The following is a 27,285-nucleotide window of genomic DNA, read 5'->3' as shown; positions in this document are numbered from 1 at the left end:
TTGCATATGGCTGTCCAGTTTTCCCAGCATCATTTATTGAAGAGACTGTCTTATCCCCATTAAGTATTCTTGGCTTCCTTGTCAAATATTAGTTGACCATATATGCATGGGTGTATTTCTGGGATCTTGATTCTGTTCCATTGGTTTATGTGTCTGCTTTTATGCCAGTATCATATTGTTTTGATTACTTATAGCTTTGTAATATAGTATAAAACCAGGGAGCATGACACCTCCAGCTTTGCTCTTCTTTCTCAAGATTGCTTTCACTATTTGAGGTCTTTTGTGGTTCCGTACAAATTTTAGGATTATTTGTTCTAGTTCTGTGAAAAATGCCATGGGTATTTTGATGGGGATTGCGTTGAATCTTTAGATTGCTTTGGATAGTATGGACATTTTAGCAGTATTAATTCTTCCACCCATGAGTACAGTATATCTATCCATTTATTTGTGTTTTCAGTTTCTTCCATCAATGTCTTATAGTTTCCAGTATATAAGTGTTTTACCTCCTTGGATAAATTTATTCCTAGGTCTTTTATTCTTTTTGATGCAATTGCAAATGGGATTGTCTTCTTAATTTCTCTTTCTGGTAGTGTATAGAGATGTAACAGATTTCGGTATATTAATTTTGTATCCTGCAACTTTACTGAATTTATTTATTAGTTCTAGTAGTTTTCTGATAGAGACTTTAGGATTTTCTATGTATAGTATCATGTCATCTGCAAATAGTGACAGTTTTACTTCTTCATTTGCAGTTTGAGTGCCAGGTGGGTGTGCATGTTCAGTTTCTTGGTGAGCCCTGTCAACATACCCCCAGAAAAAGAGGATAGTGACTGACACTGCCTCACTTCAGATGGATGGGGTGGAAGTTCATGTTCCCACTGTGCTCCAGTGACATCAGGAGATATAGGAAGCATAGTATCAATCACTTCTCCCTGCACCACCTTGTTTTGCCTCATCAATGTGAATAGAGGTTCAGCTCCTACTAGGATTCTCTGATACAGTGTGGTTGCTGACTAGCCCTGCTTCATCCACCTTGTTCAGTCTTGTTGCTGTCAGGTGGAAGTGAGGATTCTGGTTCCGAAAGACCACCTTGCTGACTTGGAGTGCTAGGAGGGTGTGAGTGAAGGCTAATGATGACTAGCCCCACCTTATTCAATCTTGTTGCCCTTGGACTCCACTGATGCTACCTTGGTGGGGGAATTAGAACAACTCTTCCTTATGCTTGTAAGGGGATGGAAGATCAACTGCTAATTTAGACTCACTAATACTACTGCATCAGGATTGGATTGCTGCCACCTGCCTCCGCTTGTATGGAGATGGGTGATCAGCATCCTGCTGAGTGCACTGATACAACCTGGCAGTGGAACAAAGTGCTACCTGCTTCTTCCAGGCAGGGGATGGGTGATTAGCAACCTGTTTGTGCCCTTAAATACTACCTGCTGGGGGAGTTGAAGTGTGCTCTGTGCAGGGTGGGAGTGAGATGAGGTAGAAGATCAGCTCTGCAATCAGCTCTGTTGAACTCCCATGGAGTGGGAAGGAGGAGAGTATGGTTTTCTCATTGTTGTTTGGCTAGAGTATGGTTTTCTCATTGTTGTTTGGCTAGAATTGTGGGTAATGTCACAATTTGCTTTTAGCCTACCCTATTCTCTGTCCTTTGACTGGGAGAACAGCCTTTTCTTGGATTGTTTTTTGTTTTTGTCTTTATTTTTTGCTTGTGCTAGTTGGTGGTCCTGGGTTGGAAACTTCTGCAGTGTCCTGTCCAGGATATATGGGACACAATAAGGAAACTCAAGGAACTCACTGCTGTGTCACTCCCCATTTCCTGAGATGCCTGGGCATTTCTCCTTTCTACCTCAGAGTTCCCTTTCGCTTGTTTATAATGTTATCTCCAGGGCAGGGTTTTTGTTTTTGTTTTTGTTTTTGTTTTCAGTTGTGAAGGACAGAAACTGGGAGGAATAGGGCTCTTTCATCTTGGCAGAATTGTAATTCTCCATCCCCAAATTTGAACATGTTGTTTTTTCCTTCCATTTAGCTTAAAATATTTTCTAATTTCTGCTTGATTTCTTTTCTTTACGTGTAGGTTATTTATAAGTGTTTTATTTAGTTTCTAAACATTAGAGATTTTTCCAGAGAGAGATCTTTCTGTTATTGATTTCTAATTTAATTCAATTGTGGTCAGACAATATACTTTATATGACCTGAATCCTTTTAAATTAATTGAAGCTTGTTTTATGGCCCTGTCTGTGGTCTATCGTGATAAATGTTAAATATGCATTTGAAATGAATGTGTATTCTGCTATTGTTGGGTGGATTTATCTGTAAGTATTAATCAGGTAAAATTGATAGTGTTATTCAAATCTATATTTGTGCTGCTTTTTTAATCTACTTCTATCTATTACTGAGACAGAGGTACTGAAATCTCCCACTATCATTTTAGAATGATCTATTTATCATTGAAGTTCTATCAGTTTTGTTTTGTTTTATTTCATGTATTTTGAAGCTCTGTTTTTAGCTGTATGAACAGTTAGAAGTATTAAGTTATTTTGTTGAGTTAACTCTTTTAACATTGTGAAATGACCTTCTTTGTCTCTGGTAATATTCTTTGATCTGAAATTTACTTTGTCTGATATGGATATAGCCACTAAAGCTTTCTTTTGATTATTCTTAGCATGGTGCATCTTTTTCCATCTCTTTTACTTTAACCTATTTGTGTCTTCATATTTAGTGTGTTCTTGTAGGCAGCATATAGTTGGGTATTGCTTTTTTGCCTAATTTGACAATCTCTGTCCTTTATAATTTTTTGATTCATTTTTATATTAAAGACAGATTTATGTTTTAACATAATAGTTATTTTTAAGAGATGTTACTTTTCTTGTTAGAGAATACATTAATCAATTGAAATTTCATCTTTCAATATTATCATATAGTAAATTTGACTTTTTTATTTTAATAATATACAGTTCTATGAATTAAATACAGGTATACCTCATTTTATTTTGCTTTGCATATATTCATTTTTTATAAATTGAAGGTTGAAGACACAGTGGCAACCCTGTGTCTTCAGGTCTATCAGCACCATTTTTCCAACAGCATTTGCTCACTTAATGTCTCTGTGTCACTTTTTGGTAATTTTCACAATATTTCAAGTCCTCCACCAGCAAAAAGAGTGTGACTCACTGAAGGCTCAGATGATGGTTAGCACTTCTTAGCAATAAAGTATTTTTAATTAAGGTATGTACATTTTTTTTAGACATAATGCTATTGCACACTTAATAGACTACAGTATAGTGTAAACAACATTTATACACACTGGGAAATCAGAAAATTCGTGTGACTCCCTTTACTGTGACTGTTTTCCTCTATTAGTTTTATAGTTTTAGCTTTTTAATTTAAGCTGTGATTCATTTTGAGTTAATTTTTGTATATGGTGTTAGGATGGGATCTACATCCTTTTGCATGTGGATATTCAGTTGTTGTAGCACTATTTCCTAAAAAAAAAAAATCTATCTCCATAAAATTGTCTTGATATCCTTCTTGAGAATCATTTGACTAAGTATGTGAGGGTTTATTTCTAGAATCTCAGTTCTGTTCCAATTAGCTATATGTCTACCCTATTCCAGTACCTCATTGTTTTGATTACTGTAGCTTTCTATACAATTTGAAGTTAGACTCTTCCAACTTTATTCTTGTTTCTTAAGATTATTTTTATATTCTGTGTCTCTTAAATATCCATATGAATCTTTGGATCATCTTGTCTATTGCTGCAAAAACGCAGCTGGAATTTTGATAGAGATTTTGATAGGGATTGAATTGATTCTGAATTTGGGGAGTATTACCACCTTAATATTGTCTTTTGATCTATGGGTATGAGATGTCTTTCCATTTATTAGGTCTTTAATTTTTTTCATCAATGTTTATAGTTTTTAGAATACAAGTTTTATACTTCTTTTGTTCAATTTATTCCTATTTTATTACTTTGGATGCTACTGTAAATGGTATTATTTTCTTAATTTAATTTTTGGATAGTGCTTTGCTAGTATATAGAGAAACATAATTGATTTTTGTACATTGATTTTGTTACCTGCAGCCTTAATGAACTCCTTTATTAGTTGTAATAATTTTTCAGTATATTTCTTAGGATTGTGTACAGACATACCTTGGAGATATTGTGGGTTCAGTTCCAGACCATTGCAATACAGCAAATATTGCAATAAAGTGTCACATGAATTTTTTGGTTTCCCAATGGATATAAAAGTTATGTTTACACTCTACTATTGCCTATGAAGTATGCAATAGCATTATGTCTAAAAAAAATGTATATGCCTTAATTGAAAAACATGTGTACATGCCTTTATTGCTAAAAAGGCTAAAGAACCAACTTTTGGTTTCATTGATTTTCTTTATTTTTGTCTTATACTCCATTTTAGTAATATCAACTCATCTTTTTCATTTCCTTTCTTCTGATTGCTTGGGTTTAGTTTACTCTGCTTTTTTGTTTCTTGTGGTGCAATTTTAGGTTATTAAATTGAGATCTTTTTTTTGTATAGATGCTTACAGCTCTTAATTTCCATCTAAGAACCTCTTTAGCTGTATCCCCTAAGTTTTATTATGTTGTGTTTTCATTTTTATTCATCTAAAATTATTTTAAAGTTTCCCTTGTGACTCCTTTGACCTGTTGGTTATTTAGGGATATGCTCTTTAATTTCCACATATTTGTGAATTTCCCAAATTTCTTTCTGTTACTGATTTCTAACTTCACTCCACTGTGGCCAGAGAACATAATTTATATGATTTCAGTCCTTTTAAATGTATTAAGGCTTGTTTTATGGCCTATCTGGTTTCAACTTCTACATGTGAAGAGCTTGGAAGTCGTCAAATGAAATAAAATGAAATAAAAATGTTGGTCAAACCTAAAATCAACAACTTTTCCTGAACCTATTAGAGAAATAAGGTTGCAGGGCATACTTCCACCCCAAAATCTGAAGAGAACAGCAAATCTAGAGAGTCACAGATATTTTAGAAGCCGCTGGAACCATAAGCTGGTAGGAACACTCAAATAGTAATTTTTTTTTCAAATTGTTAGATGCTGAATGTGCGATTAGCCTGAAAACATGAAACTCCTGGGGGCCAAATTGTTAGGGGAGCCCCCATACTTTCATGTCTGACTTTCAACAAAAACTTGTAGGCCATTCCAAAACAATAAGACATGCTGTCTAAACAGCAATAAGAAATGCAATCTAAAGCAAGCATCATAACCAGACTCAACTATGACACAGATTATGGAATTATTAGATAAGAAATTAAAAATAACTATGATTAATATGCTAAGAGCTCTAATGTAAACATTAGACAATATGCCTAAAAGTTAACCACATGTAAGATGGGTAATCTAAGCAGAGAGATGGAAACTCTAATAGTCCAAAGGAAATGCCAGAAATCAAAAACACTGTACAGAAATGAAGAATACCTTTGATGAACTTATCAATAGACAAGACTCAGGCAAGGAAAGAATCATTGAGTTTGAAGGTGGGTCAATAGAAATTAAAGAGTAAAGAGAGAAAATAATTGAAGAAAAAGAACAGTAGAATATCCAAGAGCTGTGTGACAATTTCAAAAGGTGTAAAGTAAATGTTCTTGGACTACCAGAAAGAGAAGAAAGAATGAGAAGAACAGAAGAACTATATTTGAAGTAAACTATGGCTGAGAACTTTTCAGAATTAATAACATACACCAAATCACAGATCAAGGAATCTCAGGGAACAACAAACAGGATAAATACAAAAAAGCAAACTGCATGAGGCATGTAATATTCACTGTAGATAAGCAAATACAGAAAATCTTGAAGGAAGCCAGAGGAAGGAAACTGCCTTACTAGTAGAGGAACAAGGATAAGAGTGAAATATATAAAGTGTTAAAAGGAAAAGCCAACAACATATAATTCTTTTTTTTTTAACATATAATTCTGTATCTAGGAAATTATATTTCACAAGTGAAGTGGAAACCCTGAAAATTAAAAAGAAATGTTAGAACTAATAAATCCAGCAGAGCTTCAAGATACAAAATCAACACCAAAAAATCAGTTGTTTCTATATACTAACAATGAATAATCTGAAAAGGAAATTAAGAAAACAATTCCAATTACAGTAGCATCAAAAAGAATAAAATATTGGAATGAATTTAACCAAGGAGACAAAAGACTTGTACACTAAAAACTACAAAATGTTTCTGAAATAAGTTTAAGAAAATCTAAATAAATGGAAAGAAATCCTGTGTCCTTGGGTTAGAAGGCTTAATTTTGTTAAGATGTCAGTACTACCCAAAGTGATCTACAGATTCAATATAATCCCTATCAACTCAATATGTTTTTCAGAAAGAGAAAAATTCATCCTAAATTTCATATGGAATTTCCAGGGACTCGAAATAGCTAAAACAATCTTGAAAGAGGACAAAGTTGGAGGTCTCAAACTTCCTGGTTTTGAAACATATTACAAAGCTGTGGTCATCAAAGCAGTGTGGTAATAGCGCAAAGACAGACATATAGACCAATGGAATAGAATAGAGAGCCCACAAATAAACCCTTGAATACATGGTCAAATGATTTTTGATAAGAGTGCCAATACCATTCAATTGGAAAAGGACAGTCCTCTCAACAAGTGGTTCTGGGAAAACTGGATATCCACATGCAAATAATAGAGTTGGAATCTTACCTTAAACCATATACAAAAATTAAGTCAATATGGATCAAAGACCTAAAAGCTAAACCTATAAAACTCTTAGAAAAAAATAAAGGAAAAGTTCATGACATTAGATTTAGCAATGATTTTTGCATATGGTGTCCAAAGCATAGGCAACCAAAGAAAAAAATAGATGTATTAGACTTCTTCAATATTAAAAACTTTTGTACATCTAAGGACACTATTAAGAGAGTGAAAAGGCAACCCATGGAATGGGAGAAAATATTGGCAAATCATATATTTGATAAGGGATTGATATCAGAATATTGTAAAGAACTCTTACAACTTAACAGCAAGAAACCAAACCCAGCTAAGAATGGACAAAGGACTGGAATAGACATTTCTCCAAAGAAGATATACAAATGGCCATTAAACATGAAAACATGCTCAATATTAGGGAAATGCAAATCAAAACCACAATGAAATACCACTTCACACTCACTAGGAAAGATATTATTTAAAAAAATTTAAAACGTGGATAGATGAACAGAAAGTTAGTACATATACATGGTGGAATATTATTCAACCTTGAAAAGAAAGGAAATTTTGTTACATGCTACAACATGAATGGACCTTAAAGACATTATGTTAAGTGAAAGAAGCCAGTCACAAAAGGACATGTATTGTCATTATATGAAGTTCTTTGAGTAATGAAATTCATAAAGACAGAAACTAGAATGGTAACTTCCAAGGCTGGGAATGGAGAGTGTAATGGGGAGTTATTGTTTAATAGGTACAGAGTTTCAGTTGGGGAAGAACAAAAAAGTTCTGGAGATGGATGGTGGTAGTGGTTCCCAACAATGTGATTGTACTTAATGCCACAGAACTGTGTACTTGATAATGGTTAAAATGGTAAATTTTATGTTATATATATTTTATCACAATGAAAAAATAGAATAAGAAAATAATTAAAATTTTTCAAAAAGAAATAAAATTTGGGGATAAAAGTAAGTAGAAATAAAGAGTTCCTCAGACAAACAAAAAATTAGAGAATTCACTGCCAGCAGAGCTGCACCTAAAAATGTTAAAAAGAAGTGTTTTAGGGAGAAAGAAAATGATATGTCAGAAATGTAAATCTGTGTAAAGAAAGAGTGTTGGGGAAGGAATAAATGAAGGTAAAGCAGAATCTCTTATTTTTTCCTCTTGTTTTTTTATTAAGATATAATCAGCATATAACATTGTATAAATTTATGGTATACAGTATGTTTGATACATTTACATATTGCAATATGATTACAATGTAGTATTAGGTGTTGTTCCCAACCTCAGGAGCTCCGCAGGTGAAATTCAAAACTGGGCTCCATACACGGAGGGCAAGGAGAGGCCAAAGAAAAAGGCAGACCAGTCCAGATTGGTAGGTGGCAGTTGTAATCAGCAAGGCAATTTGCATACAAGGCTTGTCTTGGAAGACTCAAGATGAATAGATGACCACTCTGGCCCACCAGAATCCCGAAAGTTTATATAGAGGCCTTAACTGGATTCAGCCATGTATTCAATCTGGATGGTCTCAATAATACATTACTCTCTCAAAGCTGCATCTTTGAAATGGCTACTAGTATGAGAATAGTAGGTGGATGGACCTTACATTCCAAGGACAAGGGAGGGTGTATGGAGCCTCTAATTGCCTGGATAGACCGGTGGTTTTATCTTCTTGATGACCTCCTCCAACATACCTTCATCATATCCCATAATTATCTTTTTATTTTTGTGATCTAGTTTCTTTATAACTTTGTAAAGAGTTTCTTTACAACTTTGAAGTATATAATACAGTATTTTTAACTATAATGACAATGTTATACATTAGATCTCCAGAACTTATTCATCTTCTAACTGCAAGTTTGTACCTCTTGATCAACAGCTCCCCAATTCCTCCACCTCCCCAGACCCTGGTAACGACCATTCTACTCTTAGTTTCTACAAGTTCAAGTTTATTAGAGTCTACACATAAGTGATAATATACAGTATTTTTCTTTTTCTGTCTGACTTATTTCACTTAGCATAATGCCAACAAAGTCCATTCATGTTGTTGCAAATGGCAGGATTTCCTTCTTTCTCGTGGCTGAATGATATTCTATTGTGGTGTGTGTGTGTATGTGTATACACGCATTACATATATATACATATATATGTATATATGTACATATATTTATACACACATATATATAAAAAATGTTTTCTTTATCCATTCATCTGTTGATGGACACATAGTTTGTTTCCATGTCTTGGCTGTTGTGAATAATGCTGCAGAGCATGGGGATACAGATATCATTTTGAGAGAGTGATTTCATTTCCTTAGTATATGTACACCCAGAAGTGGAATTGCTGGATCATATGGTATCTCTATTTTTATCTTTTGAGGAACCTCCATACTGTTTTCCATAATAGCTGTACCAATTAACATTTCCAGCAACAGTGCACAAGGGTTCTCTTTTCTCCACATCCTCACCAATGCTTTTTATCTCTTGTCTTTTTGATGACAGTCATTCTGACAGATGTGAGATGATAGCTCATTGTGGTTTAGATTTGCATTTCCTTGATGATTAGTGATGTTGAGCATGTTTTCATGTACCTATTGGCCATTTGTATGTCTTTTTTGGAAAAATGTCTATTCAGGTCCTTTGCCCCTCCCCTCCTCTTGTGGCTATTGATTTCTATGAATATTTTGGTACATTTTGGATATTAACCTCTTACCTGATATATGGCTTGCAAGTATGTTCTCTAGCTCTGTAGGTTGCTTCTTCATTCTGTTAATTATATCTTTTGCTGTACAGAAGCTTTTTAGTTTGCTGTAGTGCCACTTGTTTTTTTTTTTTGCTTTTGTTCCTTGTGCTTTTGGTGGCATATCCAAAAAATCATTGCCAAAACCAATGTCAAGGAGATTTTTGTGTATATTTTCTTCCAGGAGTTTTATAGTTCCAGGCCTTACGTTGAAATCATTAGTTCATTTCAAGTTACTTTCTGTGAGTGATATAAAATAGGGGTCCATTTCATTCTTTTGCATCAGAATATTTATTTCTATGTATAGAAAACACCCAGTGTCATTTTTTGAAAATACTATCCTTTCTTCATGGTGTATTCTAGGCTCCCTTGTCAAATATTAGTTGACTGTATATGTGTGGGCTTATTTCTAGGCTCTTGATTCTGTTTCGTTGGTCTCTGTGTCTGTTTCTGCACCAGTATCATACTGTTTTGGTTACTGTAGCTTTGTAATATAGTTTGAAATCAAGACGTGTGGTGGCTCCAGCTTTGTTCTTCTTTTTAGGGGGTTTGAAAAATGTAATAGTTGAAATAAAAATCTTTTTTTAATACATCTTTATTGGAGTATAATTGCTTCACAGTGCTGTGCTGGTTTCTGTTGTACAACAAAGTGAATCAGCCATATGCATACATATATCCCCATATCCCCTCCCTCTTGAGCCTCCCTCCCACCCTCCCTATCCCACCCCTCTAGGTTGTCGCAAAGCACTGAGCTGATCTCCCTGTACTCTGCTGCTTTCCACTAGCTATCTATTTTACATTTGGTAGTGTATATATGTTGATGCTTCTCTCACTTTGCCCCAGCTTCCCCCTCCCCCACCATGTCCTCAAGTCCATTCTCTATATCTGCGTCTTTATTCCTGCTCTGCCACTAGGTTCATCGGTACCATTTTTTTAAGATTCCATTTATATGCATTAGCATACGGTATTTGTTCTCCCTTTCTGACTTACTTCACTGTATGACAGACTCTAGGTCCTTCCACCTCATTACAAATTACTCAAATTCGTTTCTTTTTATGGCTGAGTAATATTCCTTTGTATATATGTACCACATCTTCTTTCTCCATTCATCTGTCGATAGACATTTTGATTGCTTCCATGTCCTGGCTATTGTAAATAGTGCTGCAGTGAACATTGTGGTACATGTCCCTTTTTGAATTATGGTTTTCTCAGGGTATATGCCAAGTAGTGGGATTGCTGGGTCATATGATAGTTCTATTTTGAGTTTTTTAAGGAACCTCCATACTGTTCTCCATAGTGGTTGTATCACTTTACATTTCCACCAACAGTGCAGGAGGGTTCCCTTTTCACACACCCTCTCCAGCATTTATTGTTTCTAGATTTTTTGATAATGGCCTTTTTGACCAGTGTGAGGTGATACCTCATTGTAGTTTTGATATGCATTGCTCTAATAATTAGTGAGGTTGAGCATCTTTTCATGTGCCTCTTGGCCATCTGTATGTCTTCTTTGGTGAAGTGTCTATGTAGGTCTTCCACCCATTTTTTAATTGGGTTGTTTGTTTTTTTGAGGTTGAGCTCCACGAGCTGTTTGTATATTTTGGAGGTTAATCCTTTGTCCGTTGGAGATTAATCCTTAGTCCGTTGTTTCATTTGCAAATATTTTCTCCCATTCTGAGAGTTGTCTTTTCGTTTTGTTTATGGTTTCCTTTGCTGTGCAAAAGCTTTTAAGTTTAATTAGGTCCCATTTGTTTGTTTTTATTTTCATTACTCTAGGAGGTGGGTCAAAAAAGATCTTGCTGTGGTTTTATGTCAAAGAGTGTTTTTCCTATGTTTTCCTCTACGAGTTTTATAGTGTCCAGTCTTACATTTAGGTCCTTAATCCATTTTGAGTTTATTTTTGTGTATGGTTTTAGGTAGTGTTCTAATTTCATTCTTGTACGTGTAGCTGTCCAGTTTTCCCAGCACCACTTATTGAAGAGGCTGTCTTTTCTCCATTTTATGTTCTTGTTTCCTTTGTTGTAAATTAGGTGAACATATGTGCATGAAAGCCATATCTGGGCTTTCTATCCTATACCATTGATCCATATTCCTGTTCTTGTGCCAGTACCAGCTTTGTAGTATAGTAGTATAGTTTGAAGTCGGGGAGCCTGATTCCTCTGGCTCCATTTTTCTTTCACAAGATTGCTTTGCCTGTTCAGGGTCTTTTGTGTTTCCATACAAATTGTAAAATTTTTTGTTCTAATTCTGTGAAGAATGCCATTTTCTCCACATCCTTGCCAACACATTATTTGTGGTCTTTTTGAAGATGGCTATTCTGACAGGTATGAGGTGATATCTCATTGTGGTTTTAATTTGCATTTCCCTGATGATTAGCAATGTTGAGCATCTTTTTATGTGCTTGTTGGCCATCTGTGTGTCCTCTTTGGAAAAATGTCTATTCAGGTCTTCTGCCATTTTTAATTGAGTTGTTTGTTCTTTTGATATTGAATTGTGTGAGCTTTTTATATATTTTGGATATTAACCCTTATTGGTCATATCATTTTCAATTTTTTCTCCCATTAAGTAGGTTGTCATTTCCTTTTGCCAGTGGTTCCCTTTGCTATGCAAAAGCTCTTAAGTTTAATTAGGTCCCATTTGTTATTTTTCCTTTGTTTCCTTTGCCTGAGGAGATTGATCCAAAAAAATATTGCTATGACTTATGTCAAAGAATGTCCTGCCTGTCTTTTATACTAGGAATTTTATGGTTTCTGGTCTTATATATTTAATCCATTTTGAGTTTATTTTTGTATAAGGTGTGAGAAAATGTTCTGATTTATTTCTTTTACATGTAGTTGTCCAGTTTTCCCAGCACCACTTATTGAAGGGACATTTTTCCCATTGCATATTTTTGCCATATTTGTCATAGATTAATTGATCATATGTGCATGGGTTTATTTCTGGGCTCTCTCTTCTGTTCCATTGATCTGTGCGCCTGTTTTTGTGCCAGTGCCATATTGTTTTGATGACTATAGTTTTGTAGTGAGTCTAAAGTTAGGGGGTCTGATACCTCTAGCTTTGTTTTCTTATTTTTTCCCTCAAGATTGCTTTAGCTATTTGGGGTCTTTAGTGGTTCCATATAAATTTTAAGATGATTTATTCTAGATCTGTGAAAAACTTCAAGGGTATTTTGATAGGGATTGCATTAAATCTGTAGATTACTTTGAGTAGTATGGATACTTTATCAATATCAATTATTCCAGCCCATGAACACAGTATATCTTTCATTTTCTTTGTATCAGCTTCAACTTGCTTCGTGTTTTATAATTTTCAGAGTATAGGTCTTTTACCTCCTTGGTTAAGTTTATTCTAAGGTATTTTGTTTTTCTTGATATGATTTCAAATGGGATTGTTTTCTTACTTTCACTTTCTGTTATTTCATTCTTAGTGTATAGAAAAGCAACAGATTTCTGTATGTTAATCTTGTATTCTACAACTTAACTGAATTAATCTGTAAGTTCTAATAGTTCTTTTTTTTTTTTTGGTGGGAGACACTAGGGTTTTCTCTATATCGTGTCATGTCTTCTGCAAATAGTGACAGTTTTGTTTCTTCGCTTCCAATTTGGATGCCTTTTTATTTCTTTTTTTTTTTTTTTTGTCTGATTGCTGTTGCTAGGAATTCCAATACTATGTTAAATAGAAGTGGTGAGAGTGGGCATCCTTGTCTTGTTCCTGATTTTAGAGGAAAAGCTTTCAGCTTTTCAACATTGAGTATGATGTTAGATGTGGGTTTGTCATAAATGGACTTTATTATGTGGATATATCTTCCCTCCATACCAACTTTGATGAGAGTTTTTACCATGAATGGATGTTGCATTTTGTCAAATGCTTTTCTGCACCTATTGAGATGATTATGTGATTTTTATTCTTTATTTTGTTAACATGGTGTATTACATTGATTGATTTGTGGATATTGTAACCTTCCTTGCATCCCTGGAATAAATCCTATTGATCATAGTATATTGTCCTTTTTATATATTAAGTTTGGTTTGTTAACATTTTTGAGGATTTTTATATACACATTCATCGGAGATACTGGCCTATAATTTTCTTTTTTTATTTTATTTTAGAGTATACTTCTTTAACAATGTTGTGTTAGTTTTAGGTGTACAGTGAACTGAAAGTGATTCAGTTATACACATACAAGTATCCATTCTTTTTCAAATTCTTTTCCCATTTAGGTTATTACAGAATATTGAGCCAAGTTCCCTGTGCTATACAGTAGGTCCTTGTTGGTTAACTATTTTAAATACAGTAGTGTGTACATGTCAATCCCAAACTACCAATCTATCCCTGCCACCACCACCTGTTCCCCCTGGTAACCATAAGTTCATTCTCTAAGTCTGTGAGTATTTCTGTTTCATAAATTAGTTCATTTGTATCATTTTTCTTATATTCCACATATAAGCAATATCATATGATACTTGTCTTTCTCTGTCTGACTTACTTCACTTAGTATGATAATCTCCAGGTCCATCCATGTTGCTGCAAATGGCAGTATTTCATACTTTTTAATGGCTTAATCATATTCCATTGTATATATGTACCACATCTTCTTTATCCATTTATCTGTCAGTGGACATTTAGGTTGCTTCCATGTCTTGGCTATTGTAAACAGTGCTGCAGTGAACATTGGGGTGCATGTATCCTTTCGAACCATGTTTTTCTCCAGGTATATGCCCAGGAGTGGGATTGCTGAATCATATGGTAGCTCTATTTGTAGTTTTTGGAGGAACCTTCATACTGTTCTCCATAGTGGCTGTACCAATTTACATTCCTAATGGTGTAGGAGGGTTCCTTTTTTCCCACACTCTCTCCAGCATTCATTGTTTGTAGACTTTTTGATGATGGCCATTCTGAGTGGAGTGAGCTGGTACCTCATTTTAGTTCTGATTTGCATTTCTCTAATAATTAGTAATGTTGAGCATCTTTTCATGTGCTTCTTGGCCATCTGTACGTCTTCTTTAGAGAAATGTCTATTTAGATCTTCTGCCCATTTTTTGATTGGGTTGTTTCTTTTTTTTTTTTTAATATATTGAGCTCATGAGCTGTTTGTAGATTTTGGAGATTAATTCCTTGTTGGTTGCATCGTTTGCAAATATTTTCTCCCATCCTGTGGGTTGTCTTTTTGTTTCATTTATGGTTTCCTTTGCTGTGCAAAGGCTTTTGAGCTTAATTAGTCCCATTTGTTTATTTTTGTTTTTATTTCCATTACTCTAGGAGATGACTTGAAAAAGATATTGCTGTGATTTATGTCAAAGAGTGTTCTGCCTATGTTTTCCTCTAAGAGTTGTATAGTATCCGGTCTTACAATTAGGGCTTTAATCCATTTTATTTTTGTGTATCGTCTTAAAGAATGTTCTAATTTCATTCTTTTACATGTAGCTGTCCAGTTTTCCCTGCACAATTTGTCGTAGAGACTGTCTTTTCTGCTTGTGTACTCTTGCCTCCTTTGTTGTGGATTAATTGACCATAGGTGCATGGGTTTATTTCTAGGCTTTCTATCCTGTTCTACTGATCTATATTTCAGTTTTGTGCCAGTACCATACTGTTGTGATGACTGTAGCTTTGTAGTGTAGTCTGAAGTCAGGGGAGCTGATTCCTCCAGCTCCGTTTTTCTTTCTCAAGTTTGCTTTGGTTATTTGGGCTCTTTTGTGTCTCCATACAAATTTTAAGATTTTTTGTTTCAGTTCTGTAAAAAATGTAACTGGTAATTTGATAGGGATTGCATTGATCTGTACATTGCCTTGGGTAGTGTAGTCATTTTCACAATGTTGATTCTTCCAATCCAAGAACATGGATGTCTTTCCATCTGGTTGTGTCATCTTTGATTTCTTTCATCAGCATCTTATAGTTTTCAGTGTACAGGTCTCTTGCCTCCTTAGGTAAGTTTATTCCTAAGTATTTTATTCTTTTTTATGCAGTGGTAAATGGGAGTGTTTCTTTAATTTCTCTATCTGATCTTTTATTGTTAGTGTATAAAAATGCAACAGATTTCTGTGTATTAATTTTGTATCCTGCAACTTTACAGAATTCATTGATGATCTCTTAGATTTCTGGTAGCTACTTTGGGATTTTCTATGTATAGGATCATGTCATCTGCAAACAGTAACAGTTTTACTTCTTCTTTTCCAATTTGTATTCCTTTTATTTCTTTTTCTTCTCTGATTGCCATGGCTAGGACTTCTAAAACTATGTTGAATAAAGGTGGCAAGAGTGGACATCCTTCTCTTGTTCCTGAACTTAGGTAAAATGCTTTTAGCTTTTTGCCTTTGACTGTGATGTTAGCTGTAGGTTTGTCATATATGGCCTTTATTATATTGAGATATGTTCCTCAGTGCCCACTTTCTGGAGAGTTTTTATCATAAATGGGTGTTAGATTTTGTTAAAATCTTTTTCTGCATCTATTGAGATGGTCATATGGTTTTTATTCTTTAATTTGTTGATGTGGTGTATCACACTAATGGCTTTTGCAGATATTGAAAAACCCTTGTATCTCTGGGATAAATCCCACTTGATCATGGCGTATGATCCTTTTAATGTATTGTTAGATTCAGTTTGGTAGTATTTTGTTGAGGATTTTTGCATGTATGTTCATCAGTGATATTGGCCTATAGTTTTCTTTTTTTGTGACATCTTTGTCTGGTTTTGGTATCAGGCTGATGGTGACCTCATAGAATGAGTTTGGGAGTGTTCCTTCCTCTGCATTTTTTGGAAGAGTTTCAGAAGGATAGGTGTTAACTCTTCTCTAAATGTTTGATAGAAATCACCTGTGAAGTCATATGGTCCTGGTCTTTTGTTTGCTAGGAGTTTTTAAATCACAGTTTCAATTTCAGTACTTGTGATTGGTCTGTTCATATTTTCTATTTCTTCCTGGTTCAGTCTTGGAAGGTTGTGGCTTTCTAAGAATTTGTCCATTTCTTCTAGGTTGTCCATTTTGTTGGCATATAGTTGCTTGTAGTAGTCTCTTAGGATGCTTTGTATTTCTGTGGTGTCCACTTTAACTTCTTTTTCATTTCTCATTTTATTGATTTGAGCCCTATCCCTTTTTATCTTCATGAGTCTGGCTAAAGGTTTATCAATTTTGTTTATCTTCTCGAAGAACCAGCTTTTAGTTTCATTGATCTTTTCTATTGTTTTCTTTGTCTCTATTTCATTTATTTCTCCTCTGATCCTTATGATTTCTTTCCTTCTACTAACTTTGGGTTTTGTTTGTTCTTCTTTCTCTAGTTGCTTCAGGTGTAAGGTTAGGTTGTTCATTTGAGATTTTCCTTGTTTCCTTAGGTGAGATTGTATTGCTATAAACTTCCCTCTTAGAACTGCTTTTGCTGTGTCCCATAGGTTTTGGATCATCATGCTTTCATTTTCATTTGTCTCTAGGTATTTTTTGATTTCCTCTTTGATTTCTTCAGTGATCCATTGGTTTTTTTAGTAGCATATTGTTCAGCCTCCACGTGTTTTGTTTTTTACAATTTTTTTTATTGTAGTTGATATTTAATCTCATAGCATTGTGGTCAGTAAAAATGCCTGGTATGATTTCAATTTTCTTAAATTTTCCAAGGCTTGCTTTGTGGCCCAGCATGTGATCTATCCTGAACAACGTTCCATGTGCATTTGAAAAGAATGTGTATTCTGCTGCTTTTGGATGGAATGCTCTATAACTATCAGTTAAGTCCATCTGGTCTAACATGTCATTTCAGGCCTGTGTTTCCTTATTGGTTTTCTTTCTGGATGATCTGTCCCTTGATGAAAGTGGGGTGTTAAAGTCCCCCACTATTATTGTGTTACTGTTGATTTCTCCTTTTATGGCTGTTAGCATTTGCCTTATATATTGAGGTGCTCCTATGTTGGGTGCATATATATTTTCCACTGTTATATCTTCTTCTTGGATTGATCCCTTGTCCTTCTTTGTCTCTTGTTTCAGTCTTTATTTTAATGTCTTTTTGTCTTATATGAGTATTGCTACTCTGGCTTTCTTTTGATTTCCATTTTTATGGAATACCTTTCCATCCCCTCACTTTCAGTCTGTATGTGTCCCTAGATCTGAAGTTTGTCTCTTGTAGACAGCATATATACGGGTCTTGTTTTTGTATCCATTCAGCAAGTATATGTCTTTTGATTGGGACATTTAATCCATTTACGTTTAAGGTAATTACTGATATGTATGTTCTTATTGCCATTTAGTTAATTGTTTAAGATTTGTTTTTGTAGGTCTTTTTTTTTCCCTTTCTCTTTTGTTCTCTTCTTTTGTGATTTGATGACTAACTTTAACATTGTATTTGGATTTCTTTTTCTTTTTTGCATGTGTATCTATTATAGATTTTTCGGTTTGGGGTTACCATGAGGTTTTTTTTTTTTTTTTACCATGAGGTTTTGATGTCAGTCTACATAGAAACAATATTGTTTTACGTTGCTGGTCTTTTGATTTCAAATGCATTTTCAATATCCTGCATTTGTGCTCTCCTCTTCTCATGAATGCTGGTTTTGATATCATATTTGTTTGTGGATGATTTCCTACATTTACTGTGTGTTTTTCTTTACCAGAGAGGTTTTCCATTCGTAATTTTTTTGTGTCTAGTTTTGGTCTCTTCTTTTCCCTATAGAGAAGTTCCTTAAACATCTGTTGCAGAGCTGTTCTGGTGATGCTGAATTCTCTTAGCTTTTGCTTTTCTATAAAGCTTTCATTTCACTGTCAAATCTGAATGAGAGCCTTGCTGGGTAGAGTATTCTTGGTTGTAGGTTCTTTCCTTTCATACTTTAAATATATGATGGCACTCCCTTCTGGCCTGCAGAGCTTCTCCTGAGAAACAGCTGATAACCTTGTGGGGATTCCTTGTAAGTTATTTGTTGCTTTTCCCTTGTTGCTTTTAATATTTTTTCTTTGTCTTTAATTTTTGTAATTTGATTACTATGTGTCTCGGCATGTTCCTCCTTGGGTTTATCCTGCCTGTGACTCACTGAGCTTCTTGGGCTTGGGTGACTGTTTCCTTTCCCATGTCAAGGAAGTTTTCATCTGTTATCTCTTTAAATATTTTCTGAGGGCCTTTTTCTCTCTCTTCTCCCTCTGGGACCCCTATAATGCAAATGTTGGTGCCTTTTATGTTGTCCCAGAAGTCTCTTGGGTTGTCCTTGTTTCTTTTCATTCTTTTTTCTTTATTCTGTTCTGCAGCAGTGATTTCCACCACTCTGTCTTCCAGTTCACTTATCTGTTCTGCCTCAGTTATTCTGTTATTGATTCCTTCTAGTGTATTTTTCATTTCAGTTATCATGTTGTTCATCTCTGTTTGTTTGTTCTTTAGTTCTTCTAGATCTTTTTTAAACATTTCTTGTGTCTTCTCGATCTGTGCCTCCACTCTTTCTGAGATCTTGGATCATCTTTACTGTTATTGTGAATTCTTTTTTGGGTAGATTGTGTATCTCCACCTTGCTTAGGTGTTGTTCTGGGGTTTTATCTTGTTCCTTCATCTGGGACTTATTCCTCTGCCATATATCATTTTGTCTAACTTTCTGTGATTGTGGTTTCCTTTACATTGGCTGCAGGGCTGTAGTTTTTCTTGCTTCTGCTGTCTGCTCCCTAGTGGATGAGGCTGTCTAAGAGGCTTGTGCAGGACACTGGTTCTTGCCCACTGGTGGGTGGAGCTGTGTCTTGTCCCTCTGGTGGGTAGGGCTGTGCCAAGGGGTGTGTCTAGAGGGCTGTGGGCTCAGGAAGACTTTATGCACCCTGTCTGCTGATGGGTGGAGCTGTTTTCCCATCTTGTTGGTTGTTTGGCCTGAGGCATCCCAGCACTGGAGCCTGCAGGCTGTAAGGTGGGGCCAGGTGTTAAGAAAATGACAGTCTCCAGGAGGGCTCACACCAATCAGTACTCTCAAGAACTGCCACCACCAGTGTCTTTGTCCCTGTAATGAGCACAGCCTTCTCCCACCTCCACAGGAGACCCTACAATACCAGCAGATAGGTCTGGCACAGTCTTTTATGAGATCACTGCTTTTTCCATGCGTTCTGATGCACACGAGACTTTGCGTGCACCCTCCAAGAGTGGTGTTTGTGTTTCCCCCAGTTCTGGAATTCCTGTAATCAAACTCTGGTGGCCTTCAAAGCCAGATTCTCTGGGCGCTCCTCCTCCCATTGCCACCATTGCCAGACCCCCAGGCTGGGGAGCCTGATGTGGGGCTCAGAACTTTCACTTCTGTGGTATAATTATTTTCCAGTTTGTGGGTTGCCCACCTGGTGGGTATGGGATTTGATTTTATAGCAGTTGCACCACTCTTACTGTCTCATTGTGGCTTCTTCTTTGTCTTTGGATATAGGGGATTTTTTTTAGTAGGTTCCAGCTTTTTTTGTTTTGTTTTTTGTCGATAGTTGTTTAGCAGTTAGTTGTGATTTTGGTGTTTTCATAAGAGCAGTGAGCTCACGTCCCTCTACTCCACCATCTTGTCTCTGTCCTTTGTAATTTTCTTTCTTTCTTTCTTTCTTTTTTTTTTTTGCGGTGTCTTTGGTTTAGGTATTAGGATAACAATGGCCTCATAGAGTGAATTTGGAAGTGTTCCCTCTTCTTGACTATTTTGGAATAGTTTGTGAAGGACAGGTATTGATATTAGTTCTTCTTTTTATGTTTGGTAGAATTTCCTGGTGAAGCGGTTTGGTCCTGGACTCTTGTTTACTGGGAGCTTTTTTAAATTATAAATTCAGTTTCACTACTAGTGATAGTTTGTTCAGATTGTCTGTCTCTTCCTGAATCAGTCTTGGAAGAATATGGTTCTAAGATTTTGTTTATTTTATCTAGGTTGTTCAATCTATTGGCATATGACTGTTTGTAGTATTCTCTTATGATTTTTTTGTACCTTTGTGATATCGATTATAAATTCTCCTATTTCTTATGTTGTTAATTTGGATCTTGTCTTTTTTTTTCTTGATGAGCCTAGCTATAAACTTATCAATTTTGTTTATCTTTTCGAAAATTCAGTTCTTGGTTTTATTGATTTTTCTGGTTTTTTTGTGGGGGGGGGTCACTATTTTATTTATTTCCTTTCTGATCTTTATTATTTCCTTCCTTCTCCTGACTTTGGGCTTTGTTTCTTCTTTTTTTTTTTTTTTTTTTAATTCTTTCAGATGGTAGGTTAGGTTGTTCATTTGAGATTTTTCTTATTTCTTGATGAAGGCCTATATCACTGTAAACTTCCCTCTTAAAACGGCTTTTTTTGTGTGTGTCCCATAGATTTTGGAAAGTTGCATTTTTAGTTTTATTTGTCTTGAGGTATTTTACGATTTCTTCATTGATCTATTGGCTTTTTAGTTGCATGTTGTTTAGTTCTCCATTTTTTTTTTTTTTACCTATTTTTCTTTCTGTGATTGATTTCTAGTTTTGTATTAGTTTCTAGTTTTTTTTTTCAGAAAAAATGCTTGATGTCTTTTTATCCTTTTAAATTTGTTTAAACATGTTTCGTGGCATAGCATGTAATATGTCCTGGAGAACATTCCATGCACCCTTGAAGAGAATGTGTAGTCTGCTATTTGGTGATATAAAGTCCTTTAGATACCTATTAAGTCCAGTTGGTCTAATGTATCATTTAAGACTACTGTTTCTTAATTTTTTTTCTGGATAATCTGCTTATTGATGTAAGAGGATGTTAAAGTACCCTACTATTACTGTATTATTGTCAGTTTCTCCCTTTACATCTGTTAATATTTGCTTCATTTACTTATGTGCTCCTATATTAGCTGTATATATGTTAACGAGTGTTATATCCTCTACTTGTATTGATCCCTTTATCATTATATAATGCCCTTCTTTTTCTTTTGTGGTTGATTTTGTCAGATGAGAGTATTGCTACTCCCATCTTTCCTGTCGTTTGCATTTGCATGAAATATTGTTTTCTATTCCCTCGCTTTTAGTCTGGGTGCCTATAGCTTTGAAGTGAGTCTCTTATAGCCAGGATATAGATGTGTCCTGGTTTTTTTTTAATACAATCAGCACCTTATATCTTTTGATTTGAGCATTTAATCCATTAACATATAAAGAGAGCATTGATTGGTATGTACTTATTTCCATTTTGTTACTTTTTTTTTGTTACTTGTTTGTTGTTGTTTTTGTTCTTCTCTGTTCTTTTCTTCTTATTTTAATTTCTTCCCCTGTGGTTTGATAGTTTTGTGTGTGTGTGTGTGTGGTATGCTTGTGTTCCTTTCTCTCTAGTTTTTGTGTACCTATTGCCTATTTTATGGTTTTGATTTGTGGTTAACATGGAGTTTATATATGTTGACCTATAACTATGTCTACTTCTTCCAAAGCAGTAGTCATTTAAGTTTAAACACATTCTAAAAGATCTACATTTTTTACTCCCCTGCCCCATGTTTTCTGTTTTTGATGTCATATTTTACATCTTCATATTTATCCCTTAACTGTTTATTGTAGTTACAGTTGATTTTACAATTTTTGTCTTTTAATCTTCACACTAGCTTATTTAAGTGGTTGATCCACAGTCTTTACTATATATTTGCCTTTACTAGTGGGGTTTTTCCTTTCCTATAAATTCTTACTTCTTGTTGTAGCCATTTCTTTTCCATTTAGGGAAGACGCTTTAACATTTCTTTTAGAGTCAGTTTAGTTAGTATTGATGAACTCTTTTAGTTTTTGCTTGTCTGAGAAATTTTTTTCTCTCCTTCATTTATGAATGATAATCTTGTGGGACAGAGTATCCCAGGTTGTAGGTTTCCCCTTTCAGCACTTTAAATATATCATGCCACTCCCTTCTGGCCTGCAAAATCTGTAGAATAATCAGCTGATACCCTTATGGACATTCCCTTGCATGTGACTCTTTGTTTTTCATTTGCTGCCTTTAGAATTCTCTCTTTATCTTTAACTTTTTCCATTTTAATTATGATATCTCTTGGTGTGGGTCTCTTCAGTTCATTTTGTTTGGGACCCTCTGTGCTTCCTATACCTGGATGTCTGTTTCCTTCTTCAGGCTTGAAAATTTTTTAGCCATAATTTCATCAAACACATTTCCAACCCCTTTCTCTATCGCTCCTTCTTGAACCCCTATAATGCAAATATTAGTATGCTTGATGTTGCCTCAGTGATCCCTTAAACTATCCTTACCTTTTAAAATTTATTTTTCTTTTGGCTGTTATGATTGGGTGATTTCCATTATTCTGTCTTACAGATTGCCTATGCATTCTTCTGCATCACCTAGTCTGCTGTTAAATCCTTCTAGTATGTTTTTCATTCCAGTTATTATATTCTTTTTCTCTGACTGGTTCTTTTTTATATTTTCTAGTTCCTTGTTAGAATTCTCACTGTGTTCATCTATTCTCTTTCCAAGTTCAGTTAGCATTCTTATTACTAATGCTTTTAACTCTTTATCTGGCAAATTATTTACCTCTGTTTCATTAGTTGTTTTTTCAGGGCTTTGTTTCTTGTTCTTTTGCTTGAAACAAATTCCTTTGTCTTCTCATTTTGCTTAACTTTCTTTGTCTTTACAAAATTAGGTAAAACAGTTACCTATTTCAGTCTTGCAGGGGTGTCCTGTGTGACAGCATCCCCATGCAGTCTTCACATGCTCAGTGGCTTTCTTGGGATTGCTAATCTGAAGTGAGCACAGGTCACATCTTCCCTTTGGGTGTGCTAGCAGCTACCACCTTGCTGGGAGGCAGGGGTGGAGGTGGAGGGGCTAGAGCCAGAGCCAGGTGTGAGCCTGGTTTTCTTCTATGCTCAGTGGCTATCACCACCCTATGGGAGTGGGTTTGGGGCCCAAGATGCTGGAGCTGAAGTCCCATGTGTCGATTGGAGCTGGTTCCATTCCCTCTAAGTGTGCACTCTCCCCTGCCCCCGGTGTTGGCATCTCCACCCCAGTGGAAGGGAACATAAGAGGAAAAGGGGCTTGAGCAGCCCCCAGTGGGGCTGGGGTATGCCCTGGTATGGTCCCAGCAAGCCAGTCAGAGCCCCAGGCCATTTCTGATCTGCTGCCTTCATGTGCTCACCAGAAGCATCCTCCCTTGCCCTGTTTAGAAGCAGGGCCTGGCCCTAGCTGGCTCTGCTTCCTCCAAGTGTGTGTACCTTCACCCTAGCGGAGAGCAGTTCTGGAGCAAGAGGAGCTGGAGCAACTGCCTGCCGTGGGCCAGGGTGCCTACTGGGTTGGTTCCCATACAGGAGTCAGAGCCCCAGGCTGCTCCCAAACTGCTTCCTCCCCACACACCAGCAGTGGCCGCCCTCACCCTGTTCAGATTCAGGGCTGGTTGCACACCAGCTCCATCACCTCCAAATATGTTATTCCTTAGCAGTGGCAGCCTTTGCCCTAGTGGAGAGATGTGCTGGAGCAAGAGGGGCTGCAGCAGTCTCCAGGTGCAGGCTGGGGTGCACTGGGGCAGTAGTGGGAAACTGGCCAGAGCCCTGGGGTGTTTTCAGCCTACTTTCTCCACCTTGTTCCTGGGAGTAAGCAAGCATGCGTGAGTGGAGTCTCAGTTTCTTTCAACTCTCTGGTATATCCCACTGGTTTTTAAACCTGCTCAGGGGACTCATCTACCTGATGTCCAACCCAGTGGCTGGGGTGCCCAATATGTAGTTCAAACCCCTCAGTCCCCAGGGAGGATCTCCCAACCTGTGATATCCCCTTCCTCTTCTCTGTTTCCTGCTACAAGAACTGGTCCCAGCCTGATCCCCTCTCCTTCCTTCCTACCCGACTCCATGTGGGTCTTTCTTTATAGCCTTGGTTGTAAAAGAGCCTTTCTGCCAGTCTCTAGTTTGTTTTCAGCTAGAGTTGCCCATGTGTAGATCTGTTTTTGATTCATTCACTGGCGGAGGTGAGCCCAATGTCCTTCTACTCCACCATCTTGATCTCTCTCCATTTCTTTATTAAATGCATTTTGTTCGTGAATTGTTTTCTTGATTTTGCTCAGTTGTATATCTGTGTTTTCTTGCATTTCATACAGTTTAAGATGATTATTTTACATTCTTTGTCAGGGAAATCATAAATTTCCATTTCTTTGGGGTCAGTTGCTGGAGCTCTATTACTTTCCTTTGGTGGTGTCATACTTGCATAATTCTTTGTTGTCTATGTAGACTTACATTGGTGTCTGTGCATTTGTGAAGCAAACACGTCTTCCAGTCTTTACAGACTGGTTTCAGAAGATAAAGACCTTCTGTTTGTTTCCCGAGCTGATATGATTACTTCCATAATTGCAGTTGTGCTGCATTGGAGCCAGTTTTGAGGCTTTTGCTGGGTCTGCAGTAGCATCTATGATTTGTGGGCTTGATACTGGGTCTTATGCTGGTGTGGATCCCTTCCAGTCCCCGGGTAGATGTGACTACCTGCAGTACCTTGTTCAGTAGGGTGGGACTGGGACAAGGGTCTGCTTTAGGGTCCATGTATGGGTCCCCAGATAGCAAGCCTATTACCAGGTAAATGGTGGGTGTGGCTCCTGCCAGATCTTGGGTGGGCTGCTGCCTGGTCACTGGATGGGTCCCTGGATGGACAGGACTGACCCTGGACTGTGGCTGAGAGGTGCTGAAATTGAGCCTCAATGCTGTTTCAGATTCCACAGCCAAGATTTGCTCTGCAGTCATGGATGGGTATGTCTCCCTCCAGATCATTGGATGGGCTGAATTGGTCCCTGACTGTGGCCAGAGGTGCTGGAGTTGAGTATAGGGCCCTTTCAGGATCTCTTGGAGTGCAGTTATGTCTTCTGACAGGTCCCTGTGCCAGGACTGCTTGTGGATTGTGGTTGGGAGTATTAGGCCCTTTCAGGATCTCTGGGAGTGCAGACAGGAGTGTGTCCTGTTGGATACCTGTGGCAACAGAACTGTTCACAGCCTGCAGTTGGGAGGGGCTAGGACTCAGTGTAGGGCCCTTTCAGATCTCCAGGGTTGCAGCCAGGGGTGTTTCCTGCTGAGACCTTGGACCCTCAGGACTGCCGTAGACTGGCAGACTGTAGTTATGAGGAAGCTGGAGTCACATACAGGGCCTTTTCAGGAACTCCAGGGGGCAGAGACAGGAGTGTCTCCTGCCTGGTCTTTGTGCAAGCAGAAATTCTAGAAGACTGTGGCAGTGAGGGGGCTTGAGCTGAGTATAAACCCCTTTTAGGATCTTAGAGGGTACAGACAAGCGCGTTTCCTATAGGGTTCCTTTGCCAGCATGATTGTTCCTAGACTGTGGCTGGGACTTGCTGGAGCTCTGTTACAGGCCGTTTCAGAATCCACAGTCTGACGGACTGTACCTTACTTCCAGGGGCTTACCTTCAGGGGTTCCCACACCGCAGCCTAGTGAGGCTAGAGCTGGTTCAAAGGTCACTTCCTGTTCTACAGCCAGGAACAAGTTCTTTAAGTTCTTTATTATGCCTATTACCTATACATGAATGAGTGTGACTCCTTTGGGTCCCTTGACATGTGGCATATGCTGGTGACAGACCCAGAGCCAAATGGAGCTGTAGCTAAGTTCTCAGGGGTACAGAGCTATTTCTGTTTCTATAGCTGAGACCACAGTCAGTGAGTCACCTGCCTAAGTGCAAGCCTGTCTCCTCAAAATGGCTCTCTTCATTCTTGGACTGCACCAGGGTTTCACAATCTCCAACCTGGATCCTGAAGCTCCTGTGAAGGCACTTTTGTCTGTGAGTGTAGATGCAAAATTATTGTTGTTGAGGGGGGTTGGTTATGTACAAGGGACATTTTATCCAGCCATTTTGCTGACAAACAATGCTATATAATGTAATTTCCATCAACTAAGACCAAGATTTTTCAACTCTTTATTTACAAAAATAAAGATAACTAGTAAGCCAAATGTCAGTTGCTAAGTAAGTTAGTTTTTTCTTTACACATTAATATTAATGCTAATTAAAATGTTAGAATCCTTGACTTTAATTATTTTAGACTTGGGAGACCTGGCGTTGATTGTTATTGTCAACATGAAAGTGGTGCAGCTGTTCTGCAGCTCCAATTCTTGATCAATGAGGTAAGGATTTTCTTAGATATTTCTATCTCACACACACAAACACACACACGTTGTGTAATCTTTTTAATATTATTTTTCTACATGCTTAAAGATATATACGTATGCAATATTGTTCATGGTTACATTTTTCATAAAAGACTGTACTCTTGTATTTGTCAGTTTATTAAATTTTAAAGGAAAAATTTTGTATGTACCAGAAGATCCTGTTATTGTGATTGCGTAGTATAATTTATAGATTAATTGTTTAAATGGTTTTTAAAAAATTACTAAAATCCTTTGATTGCTACACTGACCATTAAACTCTCCCTCTACACACTGTCCTCCCACCAATTTGTTTTCTAATCCAGCGTTAATTTTCATGTTTTGTCTTTATCTTCCATTAAATAATCTTTTCAGTTATTTACTTTGGGCTTCTTTGTCTGTATATATCTCCATATTCATTTGTTGGTATACATATGCATAGCTTTATAACAATTGGCTGCCTACCCTACTCCTATTTTTATAGACCTATGGTGATGAGGAACTCCCTAAAGACAAAGTTTGTAAAGCTCAGAAAGTTTGCAGGTCTTCCAGTAGTTGAAGGCTACTTAAGGCTTTCTTGACTCATATTTTTACAATGGATCCTTGAGTCTTTTGAACTCTTTTATGTTAAGTGATCCAGTCAATGCAAAAATGTTTTAAGAGTTTATGACATACCAAATTTGGGCACTTAGGAGATTGAACTCAGTGTGTCGAAAGAAAAAAAAAAGAGGTATCACTGGTTGTTTCTTGTGGCATGAATGATGATCTTTTATTCAGTATCTCTATATATTTGTATGTATATATTCTAAGAATTTTTACTCATAAACATGGGTGA

At 36.6% G+C, this 27,285-nt stretch overlaps 1 protein-coding gene across 3 annotated transcripts in view; it reads left to right on the top strand.

The window, feature by feature from the left end:
* The window catches only part of STXBP5L (syntaxin binding protein 5L), a 359,862-nt gene that overhangs the window by 58,028 nt on the left and 274,549 nt on the right, over positions 1–27,285 (top strand). For all 3 annotated transcript variants that reach the window (XM_068546656.1, XM_068546655.1, XM_068546657.1), the window contains exon 3: positions 26,348–26,429. In XM_068546656.1, the coding sequence (XP_068402757.1) occupies positions 26,348–26,429 (82 nt within the window). The remainder of the gene's footprint in view (positions 1–26,347; positions 26,430–27,285) is intronic.

Source organism: Eschrichtius robustus, chromosome 6 (assembly GCF_028021215.1).
Source record: "Eschrichtius robustus isolate mEscRob2 chromosome 6, mEscRob2.pri, whole genome shotgun sequence".
Lineage (NCBI taxonomy): Eukaryota > Metazoa > Chordata > Mammalia > Artiodactyla > Eschrichtiidae > Eschrichtius > Eschrichtius robustus.
This window is presented reverse-complemented; position numbering and strand designations above follow the sequence as displayed.